The sequence below is a fragment of the Macaca nemestrina genome, chromosome 7 (genome assembly GCF_043159975.1).
Source record: "Macaca nemestrina isolate mMacNem1 chromosome 7, mMacNem.hap1, whole genome shotgun sequence".
NCBI classification, from domain to species: Eukaryota; Metazoa; Chordata; class Mammalia; order Primates; family Cercopithecidae; genus Macaca; species Macaca nemestrina.
Genome location: NC_092131.1, coordinates 35,516,949 through 35,544,877, shown reverse-complemented (window position 1 = coordinate 35,544,877; position 27,929 = coordinate 35,516,949). Strand labels below are relative to the sequence as shown.

Genomic DNA, 27,929 nt, shown 5'->3' with positions numbered 1-27,929 from the left:
TGCTCCTGCTCTAGGACCACACTTTGGGAATCACTTCCATCCTGCATGGTTAGGTTTAAATTAGGCATTCTTAACTTCATATGTGGCAGGGTGAGTGGATGTTGAGGGCCCCAGGTATATTCTTGAAAAACAAAAAGAAGTCAGTGATCAGTTAATTCATTCTAGTCTCCTGCTGAGGCTGTTGCCTGGCTTATGAAGGCCAGGATTTTTGCCACCTGAGGCATTTGGAGAAGTCTGTGAAGGAGAGTACAGGAGAGGTTGAGGACAACAAAATGAAGCCAGCCTGAAAAAGAGACTGGGCATGAGGGAAGGGGAATTTGAGGAAAAACATCTTATATCATTCATCAGAACTTAAATCTACATTTTTAGAGAAGATATTATAATGTACTCATGTGGCCTCCAGATGTGCGCAGGTGCCATAGGATAGAAGTAGCCCAGGTGAGCCTTGTCATAGATGGGCTCCATAAATAGGAAGGCTTGCAGCAGTGTTAAAAGACCACTGATATGGTTGGGCTTTTTGTCCCCACCCAAATCTCATCTTGACTTATAATCCCTGTAATCCCATTGTGACAAGGGAGAGACCAGGAGGTAACTGAATCTTGGGAGCGGTTTCCTCCATGCTGTTCTCATGAAAGTGAGTTCTCATGAGATCTGATAGTTTTACAAAGGGCTCTTCCCCCACTTTGCTCAGCACTTCTCCTTCCTGCCGCCTTGTGAAGAAAGTACCTTGCTTCTCTTTCACCTTCTGCCATGATTGTAAGTTTCCTGAGGCCTCTGAAGTCATGCTGAAGTGTGAGTCAATTAAACCTCTTTCCTTTATAAATTTTTTAAATTACCCAGTCTCTGGAAGTTCTTTACAGTAGTATGGAGACTAATACAACACCCTCCATGCAACCTGGAGAAAATGCCAAGTACATATAGCGCTCAAACTTCAGGAAGGGGATCTATATATGTAGACAGCCATTCTTTAAAATAACCTTTCCATTCTCCCATCCACTTCACTCACACATGATAGCTAGTCTGTATATCTCATCTCTAACGTCTCCACCCAAAACTAAACAAAACCCTCCAGTCATTATTTAAACTTGCCTCTTTCTTCACCCCGCTTCCAGTTTCTCCCCAATTCGCATTCACAAAAGCCCAAGAATGTTATGGCTGATCAAGGACTCTCCTTTGAGGGTGGGAAGAAACTGCAGGGGTCAGGCCAGAATTCTCTTCTGCAGACGGAGGAGGGGGAAAGACAGGAAATAAGCATGTACACGTTCACCTTTGTTTGGATGTGCACCCAGCCCAAGGTCTCCAGCTGAGATGCCCTCAGTTGTACTCAGCAAAATTGCCACCTTTTCTGAGTTATGAAACCCTTCTCTCCTAGAGCCCCAGTGTGTGTCTGGCACCTGCAGGCTTTTGGGTTTTGGTTTTGGAATTTTTTGTGTATCTTCTTGTTGTTGTTGTTGTTGTTGTGTTTCCTCACCAGGATGTGAGTAGGCAGATCCTATGCAGGCACTTTCTTTGTGATCTTTGGCATCATCTGTTTTATCTTGCCTCCCAAATGCTGATCACCCATGGGCATGCTTCTTGAGGGCTGCAGCCATGGCTTTAAAACCCACAACAGCTGCTGTCTGTGGTCTGCAGGGCCCAGACAATATTATTTAATCCAGAAAACATTCCTTTGTTCTGCTCTGCTTCATTCAGACCTCTCCTGGGTCTTTTCCTTCCCCTGCTGGCTATCCATTTCCATCCAGCTGAAGGGGTGAAGTTCAGAAGCCCCGGAGACAGCCTGAATAATGGGTATGCAAGTGTTACATCATGCATGCAGCAAACATTTATTAAGTATGCACACTATACAGGGCTATAAAAGTTCATATATACTAGGATCTGACAGTCCAGTTGGAAACAACAAGGAATCTGGGTGTGAGGATTCTTTAGGTGGACCAGATGCCTGCTCTGTGTAGCAGCAGAAGTCTTCAATATGGACCGTAGACCACCTGCTCCAAAATTGCCCTGGGGAATTATGGAAAAAAAATGCAGACTTCAAGGCTCTTCCTATACTTGATGGGATAGGACCCTGAAATCTGCTATTTTAACAAGCACCCAGTTGTTTTTGCTCTTTTTTTTATTTTTGAGACAGAGTCTCATTCTGTTGTCCAGGCTGGTCAGCCTCCCAAGTAGCTGGGATTGCAGGCATGCACCACCACACTTAGCTGATTTCTTTTTTTGTTTTTTGGTAGACACAGGGTTTCACCATGTTTCCTGGGGTCTCATCTCTTGGCCTCAAGTGAAGTACCCACCTCAGGGACAGATACTGTATGGTACTGTAGAGTGCTTTGTACTTATCTTTCTCCTAACCAGATGTTAGCTCTTAGAATCTCATCCTCCTGCTTTCCAAGGTCCCTGCAGCCATCACCAGGTCCCCAAGGGATATGTACAGGGAGAGCCTTCTGGCCAAATGCTTGCTGGATCTCCCAGTGGCCATTCAGCTTGGATTGCCTTTTCTCCTCTTATTCCAGTGATAATCCAGGATATCTTTTTGCCTTTTTTCCCTTAAGACTTTCCTGGTCTTGGCATTTAGGATTTTCTCATTTTGAATCTGCGGGTGAGGAGGGGAATTTAGGGGATATTGGTCACTTGTCTTCTGAGTCCAAATGTGAATGTCTTGCTTTGGATTAGGAAACCCCCAACTAATGAATGTTGTTAGGGGCAAAGACCACTCCCAATGATAGAAGCTAGAAATATTAGATACTACCTTGCCCATCTCTGGGTGCAGCCAGGACACTGAACGTGATTCAGGCTCTGCTGATCAGATGTGTCCCTGTTAGACATTGACTCAGGAGCAGGATTGTAAGGGATAGGAATCCTTTGTCCTCTGGCAAGAGTAATTTCCTCCTCAGAACCAGTCCTGGGCCATGTTGGTGGGCGTGGCCCAGTTGCCTTGTACCAAGTCAGTTTTCTAGTTCTCATCAATGGCAGGCTTTGTTCTGGCAGCTAACAATTGTACATCATCCAAGAAAGTGAGGGATGTCATTTAAAGAGAGAAGGAGACAGCCTCTACCTTGACGTCTCACCTTCCAGGAGTAAAGACATGTCCCAAGTAATGGGCGGCTCCACGCACAAGAGAAGAGACAGTGGGGAAGATAAGACACGCAAGAGGAAGGATCATGGAAGACAGACCCAGAATATTTGCTTAACCAGATCTATTTATAAGTTTTAGTCCTTAATCTGAAAGCACTGTATCTTTCTTAGTACGGTAACTTCATAATGCATTCCTGAGGAGCCCAGTCAGTCCTCGCCCCTGTCCACCCCACCTCCTTCAGGCAGTAGAACAGAAGAAGGGTCTTCGTCTCACCCCAGCTAAAGCATCTTTGTTCCCAGAAAGCGTGGACGAGTGGGAGCCATAAACCTGGGAAATAAGCCACATGCTACCCTTTTGGTTGTTACTTATTTTAACAAAACTCTGTGACTCCAGGACCACGCTTCTAAAAGGAGCCACTTGAAGCAGAAGGAAATATTTAGCCAAATTCTACAATCACAACCAAATACAGTCTAACGGCAGCCAGCAGACACTGTGGAAAGGGAGTGTCACGCACCATTCCAATGCGGGGATTAAGGATGATGAAGAATCATTTATAGGTCCCTGTTGTAGCACCATCTAGGGAGTGGAACTTACGGGTATAAGTGATTATTTCTTATTCATTTCCTTAGCTCTGAACCGTCCAAATGACCACACACGACTTGACTGGCAAGAGGTGTTTAGAAGGTTGAGACATGGTCAGATGTGATTGGTGGTTTCCTATGATGCAAAGAATTTCCCATACTCCGCCTGTTTTCTGGATCACCTGTCCCCAGAAATTGCCTGAAAACAAATCATAGGTTGAGCTAGAAACAACTTCCCTCTCCTAGGCAGCTTGGAGACTGGCCACCCTCTTTCTTAGTTTAGTAAGAATGGTCCAGACACAGGGAGGGGAGCAACACACACTGGGGCCTGTCGGGGGATGGGGTATGGGGAAGAAAAGCATTAGGAAAAATAGCTAATGCATGCTGGGCTTAATCCCTAGGTGATGGGTTGATAGGTGCAGCAAACCACCATGGCACACATTTCCCTATGTAACAAACCTGCACATCCTGCACGCATACCCCAGAACTTAAAATGAAAATAAAAATTAAAAAGAAAGAAGAAAGAATAGTCTAGAAAGTCAAGAAGAGCCTACCTAAAAAAGTATTTTTAGGCAAGAGGGCATCGTAAGTAGGATCTAGAGGAAGCTCCCCTGCTTAAAACCTGTTAATGGTCTTCTGTAGCTTTCAAGTTCTACCTTCTCTTGCCTCCATGACTCAACTCCCCAACCCTCCTCCGGAGTGTACAAGATGACTCACCCTAAGTACTGAGTCCAGAGCCAAACTCTGGGTTTGCATCCCAGCCCTTTGCCACTTACTACAGACCACGTGACCTTGGGCAAGTCACCTAACCTCTCTGCCTCACTTTCTTGATCTGAAAAGAGGGGGGATGACCACCCATTTCATCAGGTTGCTGTGCATACAAATGGGCAAATATGTGTAAACTGCTGAGAATAGTGCCTAGCTAATAGTAAGCCCTATGTAAATGTTTGCTGGTGTTGTGTTCCATGATTCTGTGGCTTTGAAGATGCTACTCTCTCATCCTGCAATGCCACCCTACCTTACCTAGCAAATTCCAACATGTCCATTAAGATTCAGCTCAAGGTTGGACACAGTGACTGACATCTATCATCCCCAAACTTTGGGAACCTAAGGCAGGAGGATCTCTTGAGCCCAGGAGTTTGAGATCAGCATGGGCAAGATAGAAAGCTCTCATCTCCACAAAAAAAAATTTAAAAATTAGCCAGAGATGGTGGTGGCATGCACCTATAGTCTCAGCTACTCCAAAGGCTGAGGCAGGAGGATCACTTGACCCCAGGAATTTGAGGCTACGGTGAGCTCTGCTCTCACCTCTGCACTCCAGCCTGGGTGACACAGCGAGTTCCTGTCTCTAAAAATTTTAAATTTTTAATTTAAAAAAGTTTTAATGTATCTTAAGCCATACCTCCTGCAACAAAGTGTTCTGGGCACCCAGGTCCAATGTAGGACCTTGTCCGTGCTTCCTGAAAATGTATCTTCTGTAGCACTCAGTGCACTGAGGTGCAGTCATCGGTTTACTCGTCTGTCTTCTCCCTGGTTTCAAGCCCCTACAGTGTAGGGACCACATCTCACTTGGTGTTGTATCCAGCAGTCAACATAGTCCTAGAATATAGAAGGCCCTCATGTTGAATGAATAGAGAAACCCTACTGAAATCCATTAAATTCGTATGATATTTACTCACTCATTCTCTTCCTTTGTTCAAAAAACATCTGTTGAGCCTCTGTGATGTAAACCAAGTGCTATTTTACCAGCAGCTTCTCTCTGATGATCTATCTGTAATCTCTGTGTCAGTCCTCACATTTAACTAGGACAAAGAGAACGTAGATTCTGGGTAACTTTGCTCGTGGCCTGACTTTAACAAGAAAAATTTTAGAGACCAAAACTCTGACTGATAGCTGAGTGAGTTCTTTCTTTCAAACTCAAAGTCCTGTTTGGGCCTCTAAACTTCACAGCTGCGCTCGCAAATCCTCCAGGCCACCGCATTTGTGATCAGTAACTTTCAGCTAACATAGGCATTCCAGAAAATGTTCTGCCCTAAACACAGTTGGAATCCTTTTTGAATCAGTTGCCACAGTACTTGTAAAGTTTTTTAGGCTAACTTCTTAGTTATATTTCCCCAAGATGGATTCAAGATGTGGCCGATTCTCTTTTGAGAAGAATACATTTCTGTTGTCCTAAGTGTAGAGACCCTCCAGTTCATGTAATAACCATGCAAAGCAATCTGCTATTACCAGCCCCAGCATCCATTTCTCCTTCCCTCCTTAGTCATAAAGCCCCATTTTTGGCTGAGCACCTTGTTGCCCAGAATTAAACACGGTTTTACCAGCTTTCCTGACAGGTGTGGTCAGGTTACTAAGATCTGACCAAAGATGTGTGTATGAGTTTTCTATGCTGCTGCAAATTACTACAAACTGAGTGATTTAACACATATTTATCTTATAGTTCTGGAGGCCAGAAGTCTGAAATGGATCTTAGAGGCTAAAATCCAGGTATTGGCAACAGAGCTGTATTCCTCCTGGAAGTTATTGCTTTCTCTAGCTTCTCGAGGTCACCTGAATTTCTTGTCTCATGACCCTTTCCTCTGTCTTCAAAGTCAGCAGCTCTCTGGCATGTTCGTGCTCTCATTGTCATTCTCTCTCTCCCCCTCCTCTGCTGTGTTATCACTGTTATCATGTCTCCTCTCTCTGATCCTTCTACCTCTCTTTCATAAGGACCCTTGTGATTAGATAGAACTCACATGGATAATCTCTCTATCTTGAGGTCCTTAATCACATCTTCAAAGTCCCTTTTGCCATGTAAGGTATCATATTCACAGTTCTGGGGATGAGGATGCGGACATCGGCCAGGGGGCATTATTCTATCATCATGTGCAAGTAGAGTATGGGATTTTCAGAAATGTGCCGAAAGGGAGTGTCTCAACTGGGAAGGACCCTCTTAGACCCTTCTGCCTTTCCTCCTTTCCTTTCTAAAGCTGGGATGTGATGGCTGATGCTTTAGCAGCCATTGTGAACCATGAGGTGGCCTTGGGGATGGAAGTCAAGCACTAGGATGGTGGAAAAAAAACATTAAGACATGAATTCCTGATGACGCCATGGAGCCACCTTTTACCAAATACATTTCTATCTTGTTTAAGCTACTGTTATCTTATTTGTGTTTTGTTTTTCTGGAGCATACAGCTGGACCTAATCTCAATCCCTTAAAACTATACATGACTCTCTTCTTAATAAAGTGCAAGGCTGGTTCTCTCCGCCTGCTACCCTGCCTGAGGAATAGACAGGTAGTCAGCATGGATATGACCATTGCTCAGAAAATGTGTTCCAAAAACAGACACTGTGTTTATCATTTATTGATCAGTTCAGCCTCTAGCTCTGCCTATGCACTGAGCCATACAACTTCAGTATTAATCTGGGCTGTTAACATTCTTTCAGAGCTTTGATCGTGGTCTACATCACACTCCCCGGAGAATCCGGTGGGCAGGAATAGGCTACTGACCTGTCAATTTATATTCCTGATTAGCTCAAAATGTGGTCATTTCCTCTTCTTTAACATAAATGTATTTAACAACCTGAAATAGCAAATAGCAAGGTAACTTTCCACTGACCTGTCTTACTATTAATATCGAGAGTCAGAGGTGGACCTAAAAAGTAAGCAAACACATCAAAACCAATGTCTGTAAGGAAAAGCAGCGTCATTACTGACACCGAGATGCAAGTCATTGATTTAGCAACACTCCTTAGTGTATTCATGTGCTGCTTTTCATATTCATTTGCTGCTTCAAATCTAATCCATTTTGCAAGTAACCAGCACCTGGGGGCACGGGTACTGATGAGAAAACAGGACTAAAAGGAATAAATTCACGATGAGTTTTATATTTACACCATCCTTTTCCCATTTACAGGGTTTTCCCATTTGAGAACATTCTTAGTGTGTTCTCTGAACAGAAGACCGTCTCTCTTGGTCTGGAGTTGATCAATGTGAGAGGAAGATGGCACATTAGAAAGACGCCTGGCTCTGGTGACATTCCACCCCACAGTCTTCCAGCACACTGGAATCTGGGGCTTGAAGTCACTTGTCTGGCTGTGTGACTGTGTCCACTTGCAAGCAGCATCCACAGCTCCTAAGTTGCACAAGATACTTCAGGGAGTCTGCTGTGATTTAGTGATAGACAAGTCAGAAAACAAGTTCAAACTTGTTATTAATCAGAAGAGAACACAGACATTTTTAGCTGTCTGTCTGACTTGGTCATAGGGCAGAGCCATCAGATGCCATCAGTGGTGTTCAGTGTAGATATTTTTGTGAATCAAGACAAGAGCAGGAAAAAGGGGGATGGAAATAACAGACATGTGCCGGGAGGGCCTGGTGGAGGGTTCAGCTGTTAGAGCTCATTTTTCTTGCTTTCTCTCTCGAGAGGGGAATGGACTGCCACGGTCACAGGTTAAGTCACAGAAGAGTGACAGGAGGCATTCCAAATTGAGAACAGACAGGCCAGGGGTCCCTGTTGCCATCTGCTCACAAGCCGAGGCCTTGGCTCCAAGACCCTCTTTTCTCCGTGGGTGACCTCATCCAGCCTTGCTGCCTGAAGTGCATTCCTACACACCAATGACTCTCAAATACTATCTCCAGCCAGCCCTCTCCCCACAAATCCAGATTCATAGGTCCAACGGCCACTCGACATCCCTACCCAGATGGATCCTACAGACCTCAGGCAAAACAAGGCTAGCACGCAAGCCCAGGTATCCTCCCCACCCTGTTTTCTCATCTCAGTTGATGTAAGCGCCACCGTGCACCCAACTAGTTAAGCTAGAAACCTGGGGTCACTCGAGACTCATCTTTTTCTCATGGGCAAGCCCCATCCATCAGAGAGGACCAGGAGACCTGCCTCCAAATCCATTTGCTTCCCTTGATTTCACCATATCACCTGTGCCCAACCAGCCTTCCATTTCTCTAACCCAGTGGACACAGCTCCAAACTGATCTCCTTGCTTCTACTCCTGTCCCTTGACAATCCATTCTGCACTCAGCAGCCAACATCTTCTAAAAACATAAACTGGATCCCTTCCCACTTGAAGCCTTCCAGGACTTCCTGTTTCTTTTAAAACCCAACACAGCCCCTGCCTTCCTGGTCTCCTCTCCGCTGTGTTCATACGAGCCTGCCTCTTGGCCTCTGGATGGATCAAGCTTGCATCCTGTCTTGGAGGTTTGGCCTTGGCTGTTCCTCTGATGGGGAGGCTCTTCCTCCAAAGAGTCAGGCGACCATCTCCTTCTTGTCCCTGAGCTCTTTATTCTCAATGAATGAAGTTTATTACACCCCCCTCCCCAATCTCAGTAGTCCCCAGTGACCCTCTCTCCCAACTCCTATTCTAGCTTCATTATTGAGCTGTTTTTCCTTGGTTTCATGCAGTTTCCTTGTTCATTGACTTCTGCTTTACAGAGTAAGCTTAGAGAGCACAGGGACCACATCCGTTTCTGTCTCATTCCCTGCTTCAGCACAGAGAACGATATGGGGCACAGTAGGAACTTGATAAATGCTTTAGTAAATGCATAAACAAAGTAAGAAACCAGGAGGTGACCCAAGCCTCAGTTTCTTCAACTGTAAAATGGGCACATGGGTGCAAAGGCTCAGGTGTATTGTGAGGGTGAAGTGAGAGGCGATGCACGTGAGACCTTTGTGAGCTCTAGATCTCCTTATCAGTGTAGATTGCAGTAACCAGGACATCAGAGCAAAACCCTGCTCTGCGGAAGCAAAGTGTGCCAAATAACAAAGCTCGCCTCTACAACGCTATCTCTAAGACTGTACAATAAATACTTTCTCTCCTCCACGTCTGAGCTGGAAATTGTCCACTTGTCCCTCCAGAGCCACTCTCTGCCCTTCTTACCTGCCTCTGTGCCTCACGGGCTGTCACTAGAGCTGCTTCAGTAAGCTCCCTTGCCCTCTGGGTACAATGGCTTCAACTGATGGGTGACACTAACAGGAAATCAGAGGGCAGGAGAGGGAGACCACGTGACTTACTCCCTGGCAGACCTTCATCAGAGAGTAGCTGTGTTCTGCTGAAGGCTGTGGCTCCTGTCTGTCCACCTTCTAGAAAGACCACATCCAGTAGGTTCCTGTAACTGTTCCTTCTTGCTACCCCATTCAACCTAAGGTTGGAAACTTCCTCTAGTTGTTGCTCTAGCTGCAGGCTGCTCCACGATCCCTAACCCACCCAAACCTTTGTCTAAAGCACCTTCATTACACCCTCCCCAGCTGTGGCATCTCGGGGCCCTGCTAGCATCCATGCGATGCTGCTTTCTACCGGTGTGTCTGTTTGTGATGACAGCACTTGTGCTTTACTTTCTTCTCTTTCTTTTCCTACCTGATATCCCAGCCTTCTGCCCCTCAGCTACGGGAAGATCACTCCATAACTATAGAGGACCAAAATCACCTAGGAGCTTGAGGGAGAAAATGTATTTGACATCTTGAAAATAATGCCGTGTGCTCAGGGGATTTGTATCTCCCTCCCCTGGGCTCTGCACTCAGACCCTCTTTGCTTCTCTCCAACTACTGCAGGCAGGCAGTTAAGATTATTTCTAGCAAATGGACTCAGAGAAGCTGAGCTTGTGAGTGATGTTGAAATTTAACCTACACTTCTTTCTTTTCTTTTCTTTTCTTTCCTTTTTTTTTTTTTTTTTTTTTTTTTTTTTTTTTTTTTTTTGAGATAGAGTCACTCTTTCACCCAGGTTGGAGTACAGTGGCATGATCTCGGCTCACTGCAACCTCCACCTCCCAGGTTCAAACGATTCTCCTGCCTCAGCCTCCCACGTAGCTGGGATTACAGGCACATGCCACCACGCCCGGCTAATTTTTGTATTTTTGGTGCAGACAGGATTTCACCATGTTGGCCAGGCTGGTCTCAAACTCCTGACTTCAGGTGATCTGCCTGCCTCAGCCTCCCAAAGTGCTGGGATTATAAGTGTGAACCACCACCGTGCCTGGCGAGCTATGCTTATTACTTAGATTTCTAGCAGATAACATATAGTTATTTCCTAAAACTTTGTTCTTCACCTGAGCTGTTTTTGTCACTTTTCAGGGTTTTAGGGGGTGGGAACATATTACAGAAGCTATTAGGTGTATGAGTATAAGTTGCGGGCATACATAAGTGCTGTGTGTCTTGAGCCATGCACGTGCGCAGGTGTGTATGAGTGAGTGTGAATGTGTGTGAGCATTGCATGCATGCATGAGTTGTATGTGTGTTGCATCTGTGCATGTGTGCAGGTGGGTATGAGTTAGTGTGAGTGTTGCCTGCATGTGAGTTGGGCATCCGTTGCATCTGTGCATGCGTCCAGGTATGTATGACTATGTGAGTGTGTGCAGGTACAGCATCTGTGTTAATAAGAGACAGGCAATCACTGCACACTGATATTGAGGGGTAGGGATTAGAGGGCACCTTGTCTATTTTGGAGGTGAAGGAGGGCTGGAATGAGAGGCTGAAGGAGTACAGAAGAGGAAGGCAGGCCCCTGTAGGCCTCGGGGACCTAGTCTTCCTCCCCTCAGTGCCGCTTCCTCTCCCTGCAGGAACCAGAAAAGGCAGGTGTGGAGGTCTGAATTGCAGTCTCTGAAATCTCCCCTCAGTGTCACATAGCTGGCTTCAGTTTTCTCACCAGTCCTCCAAAGCCAGGCCTTATCTAAGTGTCCAAAGAACAAACTGGAATTAGGGATTTTAGAAGGAAAGAGTGGGGCAGGAAATGCACTCCAGGGCAGTGCAACTTGGTCACTGCCAGCTCCCCTCATGGGCAGAGGGCTGGCCTCTTGCAATTGACCAGGCACTGAGCACCATCCCAGGGCCCTTGCCAGCCCTCAGCAGGGCCAGGACACACAAGCCTTTGACCTCCTCCTGTCACTGCTGCTGCCATTCCTGTGTTGTGGTCATCACTCCTTCCGTGTCCTCAGACCGCCCAGCACTCGAGGATGTCCTGTGAAGACATCAGAGCAGAGGGCCCCGGAGAGGAGTGAGTTGGGGGTCTTTTGCAGCACCCAAAGCAGCTAGCTCTCCCCTGAAAGATGGCGAGTGGGGACTAACGATGGTGCACCATCGTTCTGCATACCAAGCCCTTCTGGATGAGAGGCCCCCGGCAGTGGAGGGATGGGGGCTGCCCAACTGGCATGGCCCAGAGGCCCAGCTCCTGGTCACATAGACTGGCCTAGCAGTGCACCAGCTACCCGAGGCAGCCTGCGGGAAAGGTTTACTCATAGCAATGCTGGAATGCCATGAGGCCCAGCCATGAGGTTGAGAACTGGAATGGAGGGAAATGTTTGCATCCTGATGCTGGGAAACAGGAAATCAGTCCTCACCAACACTGAGATGATTTCCCTCTAGTTCTTAAGCTTGGTTCTCTTTCTGCTTGATGTTTGACTCTCTGGTGTCTGGCAGAGTCTGATGTCTGGCAAAGTGCTTTGCCTATAGGTCATGCCCGAGCATGCTGGTGACTTCACCTTTCTAGGACTCTTTTCCATTTCATAGGGACTTGCTGTGAAACCCCATTTGACCTGGATATAAATGTTAGATGTCACAGAGTCCCGTTAGCATGGTGAGCTGCAGGCTGTTCTGCGTGAGTCCTCCTTGAGCCTACATCCAATACCCACTGCTCAATCAATCTCTTTTCACTGTTTCCCGTTGATCCCAAGTGTGTCCTCCATGACCTTTTTCCTGACACTGGGTCAGCCAGAATGACTCCCCTGTCTGCGTCCCCATCGCACCCCACAAATACTTCAGTCATAGCCCTTGTAACATTCTGGTACACCAGTTTGTTTAAGGACAGAGCCCTGTCTTATTCATCATTGCAGGTAAATGAATAAAAATGTTCAAGTCGTAATAATGGCAATAACAACAATAAACTCAACACTTACCATTGGCTATGTGCCACAGGACATAGGACTGAACATCTTACAGGTGTTATCCTCATGTCCACTCTCTCAGACTGCACGTCTATCATATTCTACAGAAACTGAAGGATAGAAGGTGACAGAGCTGGTGGGAGGGAAGCCTGGACTCATACCCAAGCCATGTGCCTCCTGGCCACTCCTATGGGAGAAGGAAAGCAAAGGGCTTAGCTGTAGCTGGGATGGAGATGGAGGAATCTCAGGCTTCTTCTGATATTTTGCCTCAAGATTTTGCCTCAAGAACTGGAATCTGACCTGGGAGTAGATCCCACACTGAGGGAGAAGCCCCTAGACCGAGAAAGGATGGGCTCATCCATTTGAATGAAACAGAGAAGCTTGAAAGAGCCAAGGCAGAGCAATTCCTGAGCTGTCCAGGACTAGAAAACCTGCAGCGAAGGCCTGGGGAGCAGGGGCAGAAAGGCTAGATTGTAAATTAGGAATCTCCACTAGGAGATCAGCTCCCAGACAGCTTCCGGTTTCGGCAGATGGAAGGGATACTTGATGGAAGAGGAGGGAGGGTAAGTGCCAGAGACTGTGCTAAATGTCTTTGCCTGCATGTCCTCATTTCAAACCCTCATATAACAAAGTCTGACGTAGATTCTAGGGCTGGCCCCATTTTGCAGATGGGTAAACTGAGGTTCAGAGCACTATACCCATAAGATCTTTGCTCAATAACTTGTGTGTCCCAGACCACACTTGAAACCTGGTTTACTCACACACCCTGCTGTGCAGACCTCTTCTGTTCCAAGGTGGTGGCAGACTTCAGTGCGCTTTGCAAACTTTCAATCTCAGCGCATGCTGTGGAAGTGCTAGCAGTGTTACTGCACTAACCCTGTGGTTAGGCTGATCACATTCCTGGTGAGTAACTATGGCCTGCAGCCCTGGCATCTGAAAAATGACCCCTTGCCTCTCCTCTCCTCAAGAAAGTCTTAGCCCCCTAGATTATTTTCAATATAAAATGTTCATAAACTACTTTTCAGATTCAAATTTGCACAAATGAAGCGACCGTTAGACACCACTGGAAGGTAATAAAGCCCCCAAGCCTGCCAGCCCTCCCAGAAATATGCTCAGCTGCCCTCGAAACATCCGTCATGCTCTCTGGTGGGTGCTACTGGGCACCTGACATTAGATCACTTCTCTCCCAAAGCTGCAGCTCTGCTTATTTGATTTTCATTTCTGCCTTTGGATTGAGTGAAAGGCAGTCATCAGTGACAGCCACCCTCGGGGAACAGAAACGAGGTCCACAGTGGCAATGATCCTCCGTCTTCCTGCACTGAGGCCTAATCAATGTTGCCCATACCCAGCCTCCGTTTAATAAGCCGATTGTTGAGCTAAATCCCGCACGCTCTCCCCTTGCCCCGGACGCTTTTGATTGACAAAACTAATCTCTCCTCCACCCCCACGTCTGCTGCTGCCCGCATCCTCTTGCAAATCATGTACTCGGCTGCTGACAATTAGATACAAGGCTTGGGATTCGGATGCGGGAGGGTTATGAGGTTGTGAATCAATCGTGGGGGCTCAGGTGAGATAACAAACCAAGGGAACCCATCTCAGATACCTCGCCACAGCCCTCAGAGCCTCCTGGTTGATTTATGAGTTGGTAATAACCTCGCTGGGTCTCCTGGCCCCTATTATTTTTCATAATGCACAGGGAAGCTTTAAATATCAGAGAATGGGGAAGTGCACAGTCTGAGTGGGAGGGAGGTGGGCGGGGGATGGGGCTTGGGGGAGAACAGTGGCCAAGGGCTTCCACGCAGCTGATTGTCTCTCCTGCCCCATCTCCCCAGGCCTTCGCTGCAGGTTTTGTAGTCCTGGACAGCTCAGGAATTGCTCTGCCTTGGCTCTTTCAAGCTTCTCTGTTTCATTCAAATAGATGAACCCATCCTTTCTTAGTCTAGGGGCTTCTCCCTCAGCGTGGGATCTACTCCCAGGTCAGTTTCCAGTTCTTGAGGCAAAATATCAGGAGAAGCCTGAGATTCCTCCTCCTCCATCCCAGCTACAGCTAAGCCCCTCGCTTTCCTTCTGTGGGTCACCACGGGGTGCCGTTGTCATATACCCATGGAGGCCAGCAAACTGATTTGGCCAACCTGGGAGAAGACCCCAGGGAGGTGGCCCTGGTGACCCCTGGTTTAGGACTGCATATGGCAGGATGCTTGAGGGATCACTGGGCCCAAAATCGTATTTGCTGTGTCTGGATGTAATGCCTCCCACCTGTTCAAGACCATGTCAGAATGACTCAGAGGCCTGCCTGTTAAGAAGGGAAAATCACCCACTGGACAAAAGCCAGTCAAAAAGTGGGCTCACCCTGCAGTCTGGAAGCCAGCTGAGCAGCGAGGACAGGCCAAAGAGGTGGGAGGGGAGCAGCAAGTGTCTCTTTATCCAGAGGTAAAGAGCTCAAGACTTTACCTTTCCTTCTGCCTGCTGTCCTCTTCCCAGTGACAGCCAGTGTTAATAAGGAAAAGGAGGAGGCTTTGAATTGCTACCTAAGTAGTAATTGTTTAAGTAGTAATTTGTTGAGTTTGTTGTTGTTGTTGTTGTTGTTGTTGTTGTTGTTGTTGTTTTGAGACAGAGTCTCGCTCTGTCGCCCAGGCTGGAGTGTAGTGGCACGATCGGCTTACTACAACCTCCGCCTCCCAGGTTCAAGTAATTCTCCTGCCTTAGTCACCCAAGTAGCTGGGACCACAGGCACCCGCCACCACGCCCAGCTAATTTTTGTATTTTTAGTAGAGACGGGGTTTCACCATGCTGGTCAGGCTAGTCTGGAACTCCTGACCTCAGGGGATCCACCCGCCTTGGCCTCCCAAAGTGCTGGGATTATAGGCAAAAAGATATGATTTCTTTTTTAAAATAGTATCAATGAATCAAAGGCCCTGAACCTTTCCTCTAAAGCAGTGTTTGCAAACTGCCTGTATGATGTCTGGTACTAGATTGTATGGTGTTTTCAAGGGCCACAAAAAAATTGAGGAAAAATTTAAAACATATTGAATATACATTTGTGGGTGTTTATGTATTATGATGTATATTTGAATACAACTATCAATGAATAAGCATTCATCAGACCCCAACTCCGTACCAGATGTTTACTCCATGCCAAGGATAGAACTAACAGGGTCCCCAATCCCTTGGAGCTATACTTTAGTGGGCATTATGGGTTTAATTATGTCCTCTCAAAAATTCATATATTGAAGTTCTAAACACTAAAACTCCAAAACGTGACCTTATTTGGAAACAGAGTCATTGCAGTTGTAATGAGTTAAGGTGAGGTAATCAGGGTGGGCCCTAATCCAGCATGGCTGGTAGTCTTATTAAAAGGGGAAATTTGGGGGCCAGGCACGGTGGCTCACACCTGTAATCCCAGCACTTTGGGAGGCCGAGACGGGCCGATCACGAGGTCAGGAGATCGAGACCAGCCTGGCTAACATGGTGAAACCCCGTCTCGACTAAAAATACAAAAAAGTAGCCGGGCGTGGTGGCAGGCGCCTGTAGTCCCAGCTACTCGGGAGGCTGAGGCAGGAGAATGGCGTGAACCCGGGAGGCAGAGCTTGCAGTGAGCCAAGATCGCGCCACTGCACTCCAGCCTGGGCAGCAGAGCAAGACTCCGTCTCAAAAAAAAAAAAAAAAAGGCCGGGCGCGGTGGCTCAAGCCTGTAATCCCAGCACTTTGGGAGGCCGAGGCGGGCGGATCACAAGGTCAGGAGATCGAGACCACAGTGAAACCCCGTCTCTACTAAAAATACAAAAAATTAGCTGGGCGCGGTGGCGGGCGCCTGTAGTCCTAGCTACTCAGGAGGCCGAGGCAGGAGAATGGCGTGAACCCAGGAGGCGGAGCTTGCAGTGAGCTGAGATCGCGCCACTGCACTCCAGCCTGGGCAACAGCATGAGACTCCGTCTCAAAAAAAAAAAAAAAAAAAAAAAAAAAAGGGGGATGGGGAGGGGAAATTTGGGCCAGGCATCATGGTTCACGTCTGTAATAGCAGCACTTTGGGAAGCCGAGGCAGGAGGATCGCTTCAGTCCAGAAGTTAGAGACTGGCCTGAGTAACATAAGGAGACCCTGTCTCTACAAAAAATTTAAAAATTAGCCAGCATGGTGGTACATGCCTGTGGTCCCAGCCACTTGGGAGGCTGAAGTGGGAGGATCAGGAGAGGCCTGGGACAGATTCTCCCTCACGGCCCTCAGAAAGAACCAACCCGTTCGACACCTGGATCTTAGCTGTCTGGCCTCCAGAACCATAGACAATAAATTTCTGTTGTCTAAGCCACCCAGTTTGTGATACCTTGTCATGGAAGTCATAGCATACTAACATAGAAGAAGAAATAGACATTGATCACATAATTACACTGTGGCTAATTCCAAACTGAGACAAATGCCCCAAAGAGAAAGAACCTTGTCCTCTTGAGGTTGAGAGCCAAGGGACCTTGAGCCAGTCTGGAGGGCAATGAAGGCCTTCCCGAGGGAGTTAGGGCTGAAGGATGTGTCAGAAGCAGCTAAAGCTGTGTTCCCCAGCCTTTTTGGCACCAGGGACCAGTTTCACGGAAGACAATTTTTCCATGGACTAGGGTCGGGGGGAATGGTTTTGGGATAATTCAAGTGCATAACATTTATTGTGCACTTTATTTCTATTATTATTGCATTATAACATATAAGGAAATAATTATACAACTCGCCACAATGCAGAATTAGTGGAAGACCTGAGCTTGTTTTCCTGTAACTAGATGGTCCCATGTGGGGGTGACAGGAGACAGGAATGGATCATCAGGCATTAGATTCTCATAAGAAGCACACAACCTACCTTGCATGCACAGTTCACAATAGGGTGCACGCTCCTGTGAGAATCTAATGTCACTGCTGATCTGACAGGAGGTGGAGCTCGGGCAGTAATGCGAGTGACGGGGAGGGGCTGTAAATACAGATGAAGCTTCACTTGCTCACCCGCCATCACCTCCTGCTGTGAGGCCTGGTTCCTAACAGGCCAGGGACCATTGCCTTTTGGGAGGCTGAGGACCCCTGAGCTAGAGGAAGAGATAGGAGGAGAAAGGGAAGGCATGACAGGCCCAGGGAGTAGCAGATGCAAAGGCCCTGTGGTGCGATGGAGACTGTTGCATTCTGGGAAGGGAAAGGTGGTCCCAAGGCAGGAGAGGTGGGGGAAGAAGAAGAGGGTGTTGGGATGGACGCAACCAGAGCGCCCCAAACCAGAAAGATGTTGACTCCGTTACCTTCAACTGAATTACAGTGTGGTGAGGGCACCTGTTTTGCTTTCTGCCCTCACTTCCAGGAAATGTGCATCCTGGATCAGGGTCAGAAAAGCGGCCAGGCGGGGGTCCCAGTCTCTCAGTGAGGCCTCACCAGGCTAGTAGAGTTGTCCAGCCACAATGCCCTCCTCGTTTCCCCTTCTGTCCAGCTAGCTGTCTATCGGAAGATCCCAGCCTAAAAGCACCAGAAGACATTTTGAGATTCTCTAAGGCCTAAAATTTAAAAGCTGGTAAGTAACACAAGGATTCCAAGTTACTGCTGTCTCTCCCAACCATGCAGATGACTGGGTTAGACACTTGGCTGGTATGAGGTCCCTGAACATGGACTCTATGAGTAGTCAATGTGTATTAATATTAATGCTTATGACATGCCAGGCACTCTGCACGGGTTCATTATCCCTCACAGTCAAGGTGATGGGTCCCATTATTACTGTCCTCTTTTCTTTATTTTTGAGACGGAGTTTCGCTCTTGTTTCCCAGGCTGGAGCTCAATCTCGGCTCACTGCAACCTCCACCTCCCGGGTTGAAGCAATTCTCCCTGCCTCAGCCTCCCAAGTAGCTGGGATTACACGTGCCCGCCACCACACCAAGCTAATTTGTGTATTTTTAGTAGATTTAGGGTTTCACCATGTTAGCCAGGCTGGTCTCAAAATCATGACCTCAGGTGATCCACCCACCTCGGCCTCCCAAAGCGTACTGTCTTCTTTTCACATGAGGGAATAAACACACAGGGCCAGCAGATGACTTGCTAACAACCAGCTTGTTTCAGCAAAACCATGAAACAGGCATTGTAAAGAGAGTTTCGTATACCTGGCCTTATTCTTTTTTTTTTTTTTTTGAGGCGGAGTCTCGCTCTGTTGCCCGCCCGGTCTGGAGTGCAGTGGCGTGATCTCAGCTCACTGCAAACCCCGCCTCCCAGATTCATGCCATTCTCCTGTCTCAGCCTCCCGAGTAGCTGGGACTACAGGCGCCCGCCACCACGCCTGGCTAATTTTTTGTATTTTTAGTAGAGACGGGGTTTCACCATGTTAGCCAGGATGGTCTTGATCTCCTGACCTCATGATCCGCCCGCCTCAGCCTCCCAAAGTGCTGGGATTACAGGCATGAACCACCGCACCTGGCCACCTGGTCTTATTCTTAACTAGACAGCACTTCTCCCTAGCTGACATATGAAGAAATGGAGATCAGGGCAGGTGGTGGGTAAGGGACCTGCCCAGGTTCCCACAGTTTGTAAGTGATACCCCATGATTTGTTCTCAAGTGTGTCTGACTTTATAAATGCCACACCTTATTGTTTCCTATGCTTGGTAAGCAAGTGAGTGTGAAATTTGCCACACTTTTTCTTGGAAAAACTCAAGCCCATTGACCAAATAATACTACTTGAAAATGACACTGAACTTTTCATGACTGTGTTTCTCCCACCTGTGTTCCCTTCTGTCTTACTGCCAGCTACTCATTGTGCTCACCTTCCAAACCCAATGTAACATTTCCTCTTAGTTAAGCTTTCTCTGCCAGTTGATTGTTGCATTTTTTTTTTCAACTAAGGCATAAAAGAAAAAAAAGAAGATCTAAGACTGGAAGGATTGCCCTACTTAGAATATCCTTCCATTCATTTGCAAAATGGAGATAATAATAAGCTATTTACAACATAGGATTAGTATAGTAGGATTATTCCAAAGCCTGGAATATAGAAAGTGCTCAATAAATTATTAGTTCAATAGCTAATAATACCAATTATTATTATCACTAAATGCCTCTGTTTCAGGAAAAAACTGAATACATACAGATTATCAGTTTTCTAATTGTTTTTTCTTTACAATACTTGGAAAGTTATTCAGAGTTAAGAGACACAGAATGGTATAGTGGAAATAATACTCGGCATGAAATTGCCTGGATTCCAACCTTGGCTCTAAATCTATAGTAGCCTGTGGTCTTGAGCCTCTCTGGGCCTAATCTTTAAAATGGATATAATAATTATTGTATCGGACACAATTATTGTCAAGATGGCATGTGGTAACAGGGTCAAGTGCCCAGTTCTGGCCTGGTACACCATGGGCACTCGGGAAATGTCACACCCCCTTCATAAGCATTGGCCTGCGTGTGACATCTGTGTGATAAGGTGGCCTGAAGCTGCCCTCCCCACCCAGAGGCCCAGCAGAGGCCTGGCAAGAATGTGAAAATCCAATGGACCGAGTCATAACCTTGACTGAGGAGTATGGCTAGTTCACTCATGGCAGGAACCATCTGATCATTCATATGGCTCCAGAAATGTTTTACTCAAAAGAAAGTGTCTTTCCCCAGCAGTCAAGATTGATAATTAGTTTATGAATTGCTTCATTTATCAGTACTATGATGTACTGTATAATCCACCAGGTTTCAAGTTACTGGAAATTTGCAGGTGATGGGAACCAGTCTTTTTATCAACTTTGCATAATCTGATCTGGGTTCGGATTGATAGAATGCTTTGGGAAGAATTGGAGGAGTGTTTCATACTAGGATCTCCCGGGGTTCTGATGCATTAATGGGAGGAAAGTATCTCTGTCAAATGCTACAGTTTTTGAGGAGCTTAAAACATCTGAAGACAAAGCCTTGAATTTTACGAGTGTCTGCCTGAAACCAGAAACAGAAACCCCTTACCAGCTAACTCAATAGAGTTAATTCAGCATGGAAAGGCACCAGGAAAAGATCACTATGTCTTACTGTCCCCCGAGTAAATAAGCTAACAAACACAGAGGAGAGGTGCAGGTTGTCACCCTTAGGCCAAGACTCTGGGTGGACAGCCCTGTCAGAGTCTATAAAGGTCACTCTGAGGCTCCAGGAGTGGCAGATGGCCAGAGAGTGGCCAATTGGAGGCACACTATTGAGCCTCAGGATTGAGCCACTGTTAACCCCTCAGGAAAAAGACAGCTTTGAGTCTCCTGACCCTCTCCCCAGAGAGCAGGAAATGACCAGAGCTTGAGGATAGCCAGAGGCCGTCCAGAGTTACCCACAGCATCTCCACTTTGGCCTCAGAGGCCACCTCTTTCTTCTCTCTATGCTCTTTAAAATAAAATTATTTTTCTAGTGTAAAAGTATTATCTGAATGTTCTATGAACTACAGATAATACAGACATGTAAAGAATAGAAATTTCCCATTATTTGATGCCTCCCCCTCCCCAAAGTAACCTAAAGTTAACAATTTAAATCTATATCCAGAATTTTTCTTCTCCCTATTTATAGATATCTACACATATATAATTAATACAACATAAATATTTTATAGTACACCCTGTTCTCAAGATGCTTTTCCACTGTAGTTGTTTAATAAATATTTATTGCATGAATGAGCCATAATGTATTTATTCAATCGCCTATTAGAGGCCTTTTGGTTTGGTCCCAGTCATCTAATAAACATGATTTTAAATATAGAAGACATAATTGAAATACATATAACACATATAGAAACATAACCCATAACTGCATATCATAAATACATCCTTAAATATACTAATAAAATATGCATGCAATGGAGAGGTGTTTTGGGTGCCCTCTGGTGTATTTCGTGGATATCCCTGGAATATATATTGATAAATCAGCCTCAGAAAGAAAGCTTCCAGACCGTGTTTTAGGATCTGTAGGAATAAAGGGTGGCCGTCCTGCATTTGTTATGTTGTTTCAACATAGCATTTGTTATGTTGTTTTATTGACTTTACGTCCTTGGCAAAGCGGCTTGACTAAGATAAGATCCAAAACCGATCTTGGTAACAAGGCAACAATTAATTTTAGACAGAACAGAAAAGGAATCTGCTTCAGATTCTCTTTAGAACAGGAAGGAAAGGGTGATTGTGGGTTAGTGGGAAGGAAGGAAAGAGGCAAGAAAGGAAAGTGAAAAACGAAGAATGGAAATGCTTTCTCGTGCTGGGGATTTGGATGTTTGGACTACTCTTGTCAGATGCTACAGCGTAATCACTAAATGTTTTAAAGGATGCAACATTATGACAGATTTCCCTTTCTCACTTGTTCCTGGGGGTGAACACACAATGGTTTACTCCCTGCCACAGGCTGGAGGCTTGGCCGCTCCTGGGTTGGTCCAAGGAAGCCTGAAATATCCAACGCCCTTGAGAGTGAGCGTGTCCCCTGTCTCTAGGTGTTGCCTCTTGTGCTGAGATGAAGCCTAGCAAGCACTGCCATGTGGCAGAGTGGATGCCACTGCAGATGGAGTGCAGTGTCCCAGGCAGCCGGGACAGCCTCTCAGCCCTTGCCTGGGCCTGAGGACTGTTGCATCAGCCCCCAGATGAGATAGCAGCTGTCCTGGTGGCTGAACCAGGGAAAAGAAACTCCACTCGGTGGTCTCCACGGAGCTAGGGAAAAAGGAAATGGGTTTTTGTGATTTTCCCTTCTTTAGAAACAAAAGTGCTTAAATGTGATCCTTTAGCTCTGTCAATGCAAACCAGGGCCTGGTGGACCGGGGAGAACAATTAGGCCAAAGACTGAGCACAGGAAGCCAAAAGGGGGTAGAAACCCAGACAATGGTGCTGAGCCGGGGATTGGGGTGGTGGGGGGAGCGGATATGATAGCAAGGAAGGAGTTTCAATGTGAATGAATACTAATTAGTGACATGGATATTAATGATGACAGTAATTAACAGGGGAAAGGAAGGGCTGTCATTGTCCCAGGGTGAGTAATCAATCTTGGCAGGTGATAAATAATGGTTCGGCAAGCTCAGCAGAAAGATAATCCGCAGGCCTGGGGGAGAGCTCGGCTAATGCAGGAAACCTCGCAGTTTCTAGGCAACCCACTAAAAAGAACTTTTTTTTTTCTTTTTTGAGACGGAGTCTCACTCTGTGGCCAGGCTGAAGTGCAGAGGCATGATCTCGTCTCACTGCAACCTCCTCCTCCCCTGTACAAGCAATTCCCCTGCCTGAGCCTCCCAAGAAGCTGGGACTACAGGCACATGGCACTACGCCTGGCTAATTTTCTGTATTTTAGTAGAGACGGGGTTTCACCATATTGGCCAGGATGGTCTCGAACTCCTGACCCTGTGATCTGCCTGCCTCGGTCTCCCAAAGTGCTGGGATTACAGGCATGAGCCACTGCACCCAGCCAGAACTATTTTTCTTTTGAGGAAAAAACAGGTTAGAATCTCTCTCCCACCCCCAGCTTGGGGCTACAGTTCTTATTTGATTTCTGCTTTGTTCTTCATTTCCTGGGACAAATGTTGAACTTGTAGAATTTGGAGGAAAGGGACACACAGGCACATGTACACACGCCTATTCATTCTCTCTAAATACAAATGAATAGGAATGTTTTTGATCTAAAGTTTAACTCACAGATGCCGTCCAGGAGCAGTAAGAGTGAGGAGAAGCCTAGAAGTGCTGCCTTTGAGGTTGATGCAGGGAAACTGCAAAATTGCAAGGCTGTGTCAGTGGAACTGGGGCACACAGGAGGACCAGGATGGCCCTGGGGGTCCCACTGTGCAGGGTTACTTCACCTGCCATGGACCCAGAGAGAAACAAAATGTCTAGGCTCCCTGTCCCGTTCCAGTCCCACTTCTGGCCACCAGTCACACATCTAAGAAATCTGCTTTCTGGGAAGAGGGCAATCCTCATGAAGCCCCTCGGCTGGATCCCCAGGCCTTCAGCCAGGAATCCAGCCCAGGAGAGTCCTTGGCACATCCCCTCCCTCGCACCAAAGCCTCAGACCCACGGTAGGACTCTGATGTCTAGAAATGTCTTCCCTTGCAGGCTGTGTTCCATCAAACAATTCAGAGGTGACAACGTCACACCTTCAATGGTCTGCACTGGTTTAAAATGAGATCTTTGGGTGGCAAAGGTAGGTTGACCAGAAATTCAGAACCTTCCAGAAAACTGGACTCCTCTACTCCCATGTACGCAGTGCTGCTCTCAGAACATCGTTTGTGGGTCACATTTTCAAAGAGGGGCAGACAGAAGAGAACATATTCAGAGGATCGGGAACATATGGTGAGGAACTCCAGTCCAGGCCATGCAAGGAAGCAGCTGAGGGACCGGGCCTGTTGCACTTGGAGGGAGGACGTCGCTGGTATGCTGCAGGACTGTCCGAATAGCTGAAGGGCTGTCCCACAGAGTGGTTAAGTTGGGGTTTGTGTTTCTATCATCAAAGGGCAAAACTGAGGCCAAAGGGAGGAAGTCAGAGAGGGGCAAGTTTCTTTTCAGATAAATCAAGGCTGATTTAACTGGGTCAGGCTGGGTAGGGGGAAGTTTGTGAGTTCCCAGGTACTAGGCATTCTAAACACAGGTTACAGCATCTCTTGTCCAGGGTGTTGTGAATGGGACTTGTGTATTGGCTAGGGTTGGAGTAGACAAGCTTTAAAAGTTACTTCAGACTGTTAAGATTTATATTCATTAAGGTAATACTAGTTACCAAAATAGCTAAGTCCCACATTTCAGGGGCTGAACACAACAAAGTTTATTCCTCATCAAGTCAGAGCCCCACATGGGCATAATGTCCATGGCTGGAACCATGACTCCCTCCCTACTGTGGCTCTGCGTTCCCCCAGGTCTTCACATCCAGCCAGCAGATGGGATTGAAAGGGCCAGAGCTGTGGAGAGCCACGTAGGAGTTTTTATGGTCCAGGTCTGGAAGTGGCATATGCCGTTTCTACCCACATTCTATGGGTAGAACTCAGTCCATATCTAAGTGCGGGGAAGTCTGGAAATGTAATCTAGCTATGGCACAGTGAGGAGAGGAAAGAGGTCTTGGTGAATACATAGACGTTTCTGCCACAAATGCAGGGGCACATTCATTCAGGATAGGCCTGTGCCAAAAGAGATGAGAGTTTTGCAAGAACCTATGAGGTCACCTGTGTCGGTCAGCCCTTGTAATTGACGGTAGGGAGCTGAAGAGGCCTCCTTCTTCGAGAAATGGTCTGGGGGCCAGGCATGATAAAGCTTCACCTAGCATGTCTCGGGCAGTCCTCTATAGACACTGCCTAGAAATGTGACTATAAGCTCATCCTGCATCATCAGAAGTGAGTGTTTTTTGGACGAGAACGGAATTGTAACTATGGAAGTGTACTGAAGAATGGAAAGGGTTGGTTAGGACAAAAAAAAAGTGTCCATATTATCCTGCTCTACAGTGTGGACGGATTGGAATTAGGATTCTCTTAGGTAAACATGTTTCTTCTGCCACCGTGTTAAACACCCAGGAGGTCTTCAGCTGAAACTGCTTTGTCATTGCAGGTACTGACGTTGTGCAGTGGCTCATGAAGAACCTTTCCATTGAGGACCCAGGTACTTGACCTTTGACCCTGCCCTTCTCTCCCCTGGTATCAGTAAACATCCCATAACCAAGTTCCGGACTAGATTCTCCCACCCTCCTGAGAGCCGGTCTTGTAAATGTGAGTCCCAAGATGTGGAATCACTCTATTTACAAACAAAATGAATTTATTTTCTCCTGAATATTTGTCTGTAAATTGAAATCACGCCTTGAGGAAATGAGCAACTATTTAGAATGCCAAAGAGCCCAGTACAATAATGTGTGTGAAATGAGTTGAATTCTCGTTAGCTGCAGCAATTAAAGATAAGTTGTAGCACTGTCACTGAACAGCCTTCTAGAGCCAGCTCTTAAAATTAGATTGCCTGATCCACAATTAAGATGTTTAATTATTTGCTAAGACTCCCTCTGTTTTCTGCTTCTGCAAGAAGTGAAGGAATGATGTTTTTTTCAACTTTAATTGTGCATTTCAATTAGGAAGTCCTTACCAGGAAAACGACAACAAAACCCTGGCCAATAAAACAATTTCCAAATCTGTCCTCCCACCAGAAAATAGGCAGTAAAATTTATTTTCACAGCGTAATTAGGAAATGGGGGGGGGTGTTCCAGAAAAATTAAAATTCAAGATAAGTAAAGCTTATTCCCCTGTGCTATTAGTTAATACTTTTCTGAATTTATTACATACTCCTTCGCCTTGATTTAAGTGAGTATTCTTGATGCCTGAAGGTCACATTTATAAAGATCCACTAATACACTCTGATGTTCTTAATGGACATTGGCGTGATTAAACTTATCTGCCCCAAATTAAATGGCCCCGAACCACAATGCTTTTTGAAGATTTTTTTCAAGTACCCATTCTGGATCTGTGACCTTCAGCTGTGATTTCCTGCGGGAATCAGTGTGTCAGCTTGGCACTCCTGTGTTTTAACCCAACATGTCTAATCTACTGTTGACTGCAAAACAATACAGTTTCTATGCAGTTTAATTATATACAGTTGTTAGAACTCTAAGTGCCAGAAAAGCAGATCATTCATAGAAGTGACCTGAGTCTTTTCACCCGCTTCATTAGTGGCTACGCTCACAACTAGCGAAAATTCTTAACTGTAGTCAAGTTCTTGATTCACGGGGGAAAAACTATAAATGCTAACCCTATGTAAGGGATAGAACCCAAAGCAACTCCCTATATGTTGTCCCTAATGCAGCCTGGACCTCTGAGTCCTCTGGAAAGCCTGGACTGGATCAGCATCTACCTGTTTAGTTACATGTATTTAAAGTCAGTATTTCCTGTGATTATAATGCTAAACTAAGGAATGTATTTCCTCATGGCCGCCTTTTCTCTTCCAAGAGCACTGGCTTCTTTGCCTCCTAAAATAATCATTGTGTTCCTGACATATATTTTATTATTACTATAATGAGAATCCTAAATTGGCTAGCAGTATGTGAGAATGAGCTTCAGGAATCCTCCAGCCCTGGCGTGAGAAGCTTCTGTGAAGGATCCTGAATGATGAGAGTTATTTCTATGAAAATCTGTTATACTCTGATGCCCTTGGGAAGACACTATGGTATTGGGGCCTGTTTGGGCTTCTGAGAAGTGGCTGAGGAGGAGCGGAGCTAAGAACAATTTGTCAACTGGGAATAGAAGCGGGGAGATGAGGCAAACCAAGGCCTTGGGAAACAGCCAGATCCAGCGTCTGCCCCTCTCTCGTTTCTTCTTCCCATCAGCCAGTTTCCTGTGGTTATTTTTTGTTTTTTGAGGCAGGGTCTCACTCTGTCACCCAGGCTAGAGTGCAGTGGCATGAGCATAGCTCACTGCAGCCTTGACCTCCCTGGCTATCTTCCAGCTCAGTCTCCCGAGTAGCTGGGACTACAGGCTCGTACCATCACACCCAGCTAATTTTTTGTTTTATTTTTTGTAGAGATGGGGATCTCACTGTGTTATCCAGGCTGGTCTTGAACTCCTGACCTCAAACAATTCTTCTGCTTTGGCCTCCCAAAGTGCTTGGATTACAGGTGTGAGACACCGCACCTGGCCCCATTGCCAATGTCTAAGCAAAAACATTTTTGCTCAGAGAATGAAGGTAGAGTCTTAGCTCCAAGACTGGTGGCATGAAAGTCACCTTCCTACAGGATTTTGTTCTTTCTCCTATGGGGAAGGAGCAGCTGCTGATGATGAAACTTCTGTTCTAGCTGGACTCATGGTTCTTGAAGCTTATAGACTTTAAAAAGCAAACTGGCCAGACATGGTAGCTCATGCCTGTAATCCCAGCTCTTTGGGAGGCTGAGCTGGGAGGATTCCTTGAGCCCAGGAGTTCAAGACCAGCCTGAGAAAGATGGCAAGACCCTACCTCTACAAAAAAATGTAAAAATAAAAGACATTAGACAGATGTGGTGGCATGTGCCTGTGGTTCCAGCTACCTGGGAGGCTGGGGCAGAAGTATCACTTGAACCCAGGAGTTCAAGGCTGCGATGAGCTGTGATCGTGCCACTGCACTCCAGCCTTGGTGACAGAGTGAGACCTGTCTCTGAAAAAAAAAATAATAATAATAGCAAATTTGTCATCACTAAGTAAGTAAAATAAAACTCCATTCATTCTAATTCCACCAGTTACATGTATGTTTCTTTCAAAGGAGAATAGGTGGTTCTTAATAAGCAAAACATTGCATTGTATTCAACTTCTTGGAAAAGTTTGCAAGTAAAGCCAAAACAAACTACTTTAAAAAGTCAGAGCTCATGAAATTAATAATTGCTAGAGACTCCCTGAGCACATTAACAATTTCCATGTCCAAAAATTAGTCTTAACCTGTAACACTACTTTTGGATTTGTGAAAGATTACTTTTTGTGGTAGAAGCATTGAGGTTTGTTATTTTTTCTTAGCTCTGCT

General features: G+C 46.2%; 1 protein-coding gene across 22 annotated transcripts in view; it reads left to right on the top strand.

Annotated features, from left to right (window-relative positions):
* The window catches only part of LOC105494330 (regulator of G protein signaling 6), a 626,815-nt gene that overhangs the window by 489,482 nt on the left and 109,404 nt on the right, over nt 1-27,929 (top strand). For all 22 annotated transcript variants that reach the window (XR_011625760.1, XR_011625759.1, XM_071099923.1 and 19 more), the window contains one exon: nt 25,014-25,064. Coding sequence is in view for 20 of the 22 variants with exons in the window: in XM_071099923.1 (XP_070956024.1) it covers nt 25,014-25,064 (51 nt within the window). In the remaining 2 variants the exon portion in view is untranslated. The remainder of the gene's footprint in view (nt 1-25,013; nt 25,065-27,929) is intronic.